This window comes from Pterocles gutturalis, unplaced genomic scaffold, assembly GCF_000699245.1.
Source record: "Pterocles gutturalis isolate BGI_N339 unplaced genomic scaffold, ASM69924v1 scaffold2451, whole genome shotgun sequence".
NCBI lineage: Eukaryota > Metazoa > Chordata > Aves > Pterocliformes > Pteroclidae > Pterocles > Pterocles gutturalis.
Genome location: NW_010099958.1, coordinates 3,901 through 7,919, shown reverse-complemented (window position 1 = coordinate 7,919; position 4,019 = coordinate 3,901). Strand labels below are relative to the sequence as shown.

General features: G+C 51.3%; 1 protein-coding gene across 1 annotated transcript in view; it reads left to right on the top strand.

The window, feature by feature from the left end:
• The first annotated feature begins 606 nt into the window (after nucleotides 1-606).
• LOC104464862 (RING finger protein 214-like) overlaps nucleotides 607-4,019 on the top strand; it is a 5,407-nt gene continuing 1,994 nt past the window's right edge. Inside the window, 7 exon segments of the mRNA XM_010077708.1 lie at nucleotides 607-741; nucleotides 905-1,044; nucleotides 2,038-2,106; nucleotides 2,490-2,586; nucleotides 2,863-2,951; nucleotides 3,371-3,473; nucleotides 3,735-3,833. Coding sequence (XP_010076010.1) covers nucleotides 607-741; nucleotides 905-1,044; nucleotides 2,038-2,106; nucleotides 2,490-2,586; nucleotides 2,863-2,951; nucleotides 3,371-3,473; nucleotides 3,735-3,833 — 732 coding nt within the window.

Below are 4,019 nucleotides of genomic sequence, written 5' to 3'. Positions count from 1 at the left end.
TGTGCCTGCGGCTGCCACATGCCTGGCCGTGGGTTGGCAGCAGTCAAAGGGTGACGTGAGGGATGGTTACGAGCAGCCGGTCTGAGTCTGGGGCCGGTGTTTCTCCGGGTCAGGCCGGTCTCAGGGCAACTGCATGGGTGAGGGGTCTAACAGCAGTCGTCTCCCTTCGCAGACTGACTTCAAGACAGCTGATATGGATGTGAACACAGATCAGGACATTGAGAAGAATTTGGTGGGTATGGGAGCCCGACAATCAGGTCCAGGCTCTGCCGCTCATGCTCCCAGACTGCCGTTCCCTGGGCAGAGGAGCTGGGGTGTTGCTCTGCCCACAGGGTGTTTTTTCTCATTGAAATACCAGCCTTGGAGTTCTTAAGCTGTCCTCTTTACAGGAGGAAATGCAGTGCTAGCTACAGCTGCAGGCTGTGCCTCCCTCTTATCTTTTCTGACCTAAAGAGCCTGAGCTTTGAAAGCCATTTCACTGTGGTTCTTGGCAGTGGCACCTCCTGGGCTCTTACTGCTGAGCTTTCCTGTCCCTGTGTGTGAGCTCTTGAGCACGAGGGAAGGGGAGGGTTCTCCCTAAATTTCCGCTCTCCGCTGCAGGACAAAATGATGTCCGAGAGGGCTTTGTTGAAGGAGCGCTACCAGGAGGTGTTGGACAAACAGAGGCAAGTGGAGAATCAGCTGCAGGTAGAGCTTAAGCAGCTCCAGCAGCGGAGGGAAGAAGAGATGAAGAACCACCAGGTATTTGGCAAAGATTTTGAAAGAAATATTTTGATAGAAAGATTTTGATGATGCGTGTAATCTCATAATCCCCTCAATGAATCTAAAATAATAATGCATTTAAAAGCAAAACCATTATTTGTGAATTTTGCTCTTTAACTGGATGATGTCTGTTTTACTGTAGGAGATCCTGAAAGCAATTCAGGATGTTACCATCAAGCGAGAAGAGACAAAGAAGAAGATGGAGAAAGAAAAGAAAGAATTCTTGCAGAAAGAGCAGGATCTGAAAGCAGAAATTGAGAAACTCTGTGAGAAGGGCAGAAGGTATTAGTATGGAAAAGAAAGTATTTGTTTTGGGGGGAGAAAGGGTGTTGCTTGGGCCTGATGCATACCTGATTAACTGAAAGAATCACTTTAAACACCATGGAAACAGCGAGTGTTTTGGTGAGCGGTTTAGGACAGACCTGTACGGTTTTGAAGGGATCTACCACCGACAGAGCACCTTTTGTTTGCAGAAGATCTCCCTGTGGATTTTTGGGAAGCAGGTTTTTGCTTTGCCTGTTAGGTGCATGTGTGGACAGCACCTGGCAGGGATAATGTGCAGCTCAGCTCTGTGTGCTGCTGTCTTTCAGAATCCAGAGCCATTCCACGAGAGGCTGGACTGCTCTTTTGCAGTGCTGGGGTGGGGTCTTGTTGGCCTTTCTGAGTTGTTCTCCTCAAAATTTCCCATTTTGGTAGGCAGCCTGACTGTGCCTTACACCGATGGTCTTGAAAGGCCGACTGCTGCCGTCAGGCTTTGCTGTAGGACAGGCTGCGTGCTCTGTGCAAAGAATCTCGCTAGATTCGGGGGGGTCTAACGCGGGCGAGATGCTGTTTGTGAAGATCTGGAGGTGCCTTTGGATGGTGAAGCTGCACTTTGACAGAGCCATTCTGTTGTGTTGTAGAGGTCTGATTTTTTTATCCTGAGGGTTCAATGATTGAGGATAAAGCTCCTTTAGTGATGGTTCCAAGTGCTCAGCCCCTTTCCCCCTGAGTGAACAGTTGCAAAGTGTGTGTTGTCGGAGCAGCACAGCTCCCTGCAGTGGATTCTGGTTCTGTGCCACGGTCTTTGTGCAGTATCATGATACAGCAAAGTTTTTGCTCTGGAGGACGTTAGCGGTTGTTTTCAAATATTTATTGAATGGTGCAGCCTTGCGAGTGTGGTGTTAACGGGGTGCACAGCCGTGCCAATACCTTGTTTAAACTGGGGACCTGCGGTGTTAGCGGCCGGGCGGTGACACCTTTGCTGTGGGTGACTTCATCCATCCTTTTGTGCAGGTTGCTGAAAGAGCAGGAGGAGAAGGAAAACAAGATTGCCTCTCTGATTGCAGAGCAGTCTGATGAAAAGTAAGGCTCTTATCTATTACTGGATTAATGCTGGTAAATACTCTGTTCCTTCCAGTCACTTGCCTTGGAGTCAATCTGATGCCTCTGCAGGGGTAGGCTAGAGGTGCCTGACTGAATTTTGCTGAGGGGAATTCCCCTCTCCTCATTTTGCCCAGGGTGTTTGCACAGTGGCTGTTTGCATGCTCAGGACAGCTCACTCTAGGGATGGTGACTCATGCAGCCTTGGGAACTGTGGCTTGTGGCATGCTCTGGAAGCCGTCGATCCTCCACGGTTCTGCCCCATCCCGAGCTACGAGGATGGATGGGTTTTGTGGGAGTTTGTCAGCTCTCCTGTTCCGTGCCGTTGCGGTGCCTAAGCCGCCCTGTTGTGTTTCTGTCTGCAGGCAGCTCTGGGAGATGGAGCTGGATAAGCTGAAGAACCAGCACAATGAGATCAACAGGAACATTCTTGAGGAGACAGAACGGGCCTGGAAAGCAGAGGTTAGGAGGTGACTTCTCACCTGCAAAGCAGTTGTTGAAGAGGGTCTTTCTGAGATCCCACATGGTTAATGAGGAATTAGGAGCAGTTGAGGATGAGGCTAAGTGCCCCTCTTTGTGGGACAAGAGAGGGGATAAACAAGTACCAGTGCAGTAAACACGAGGCAGGAGCGGTGCCTCAGTGCACTTGGTATGGTGCTTAGTGAAGAGAGTACACCCTGGCAGCGAGAAACAAGGGGGTACAGAAACTGCTCTTCACGTGGGGCTTCCCTCTGCTAGATCCTGTCCCTGGAGAGCCGAAAGGAGCTGCTGGTGTTGAAACTAGAAGAAGCTGAAAAAGAAGCAGAGCTGCACCTCACCTACCTCAAGTGAGTCCGTGCCCATCTCCTCTTCCTCTAGTTACCCTGCAGGTTGGACTGGCATAGTTCAAGGTTTCCTGTGGCTTTCTTTTTAAAATACTGTGATTCAGTAATGCTGCAAAACAAGGGTTTGTGGGGCTGTGCTTATTCCCTGTGACTGTTCGTCTGCTGAACGTGTGCCGTGCTCTAGAGCAAGCGCTGTCAGCATGGCATTGGCTGTGGTGTCCATCTCTCTGTCCACCAGATCAGTCCGCACTCTGGTAGCACTGCGTGCTCTCCTCTTGCGGGGTTTCTCGATGGCGTGTGAGCCCTTCTTCCTGCCCAGTGGGAGGAGAGGAGCCCTGATGGGGGAAGGCGGGAGGGTGGGGGGTGTTAGTTGCTCCTGCTTTGCTGCCGGTGAGAGCGCAGTTGCAAGTGGGAAAGTGTAGTTGTGCTTGCAGGTCTGCACCGCCCACGCTGGAGACAATGAGGCCAAAGCAGGAGTGGGAGATGAGGCTGAACAGGATACGAATGACCAAGGAAAGTGTCCGAGTAAGTTCGTGCCACATGGGTATAAAAGCAGCGTGTTGGATTAATTGCAGAGGCAGTTATTCTGTTTCTCTCTCTGGGTTCTTTTGCATTTTCTTGACTCCTGTGGAACCAAACTGTGTCCACTTTGGGGCTTGCAACCATTCCAGGACTGAGAATGCTCTGTCTGGGCAGAGGAATCTGTGTGTTCTAGCCATGCGGTGCCCAAAATTTCCTCAGGCAAAGGCTTTGATAAATGCGTCTGTTTTCTTTCCTCTCTGCTAGGATCAGTTCAATGACCACATTCAGATGGTGAGAAACGGAACAAAGCTGAGCAGCCTCCCACAGATCCCGACCCCGACGCTGCCACCTCCGCCCTCCGAAGTGAGTGCCTCTCCAGCCTGACAAACCCCAGCTGTCACTGCTGGGAGGCCCTGGGGACAGCCTGCCACTGGCCCGTTGCTGGCACTACCTGAATGGGTGTTGAAGGAGGCTGTGCGAGATTGTGATTTCTGGAGCCCTCTGCTTGTCCCCTGTCTGGGCTTACCTGCTGCCCCTGGGGAGGAAGGG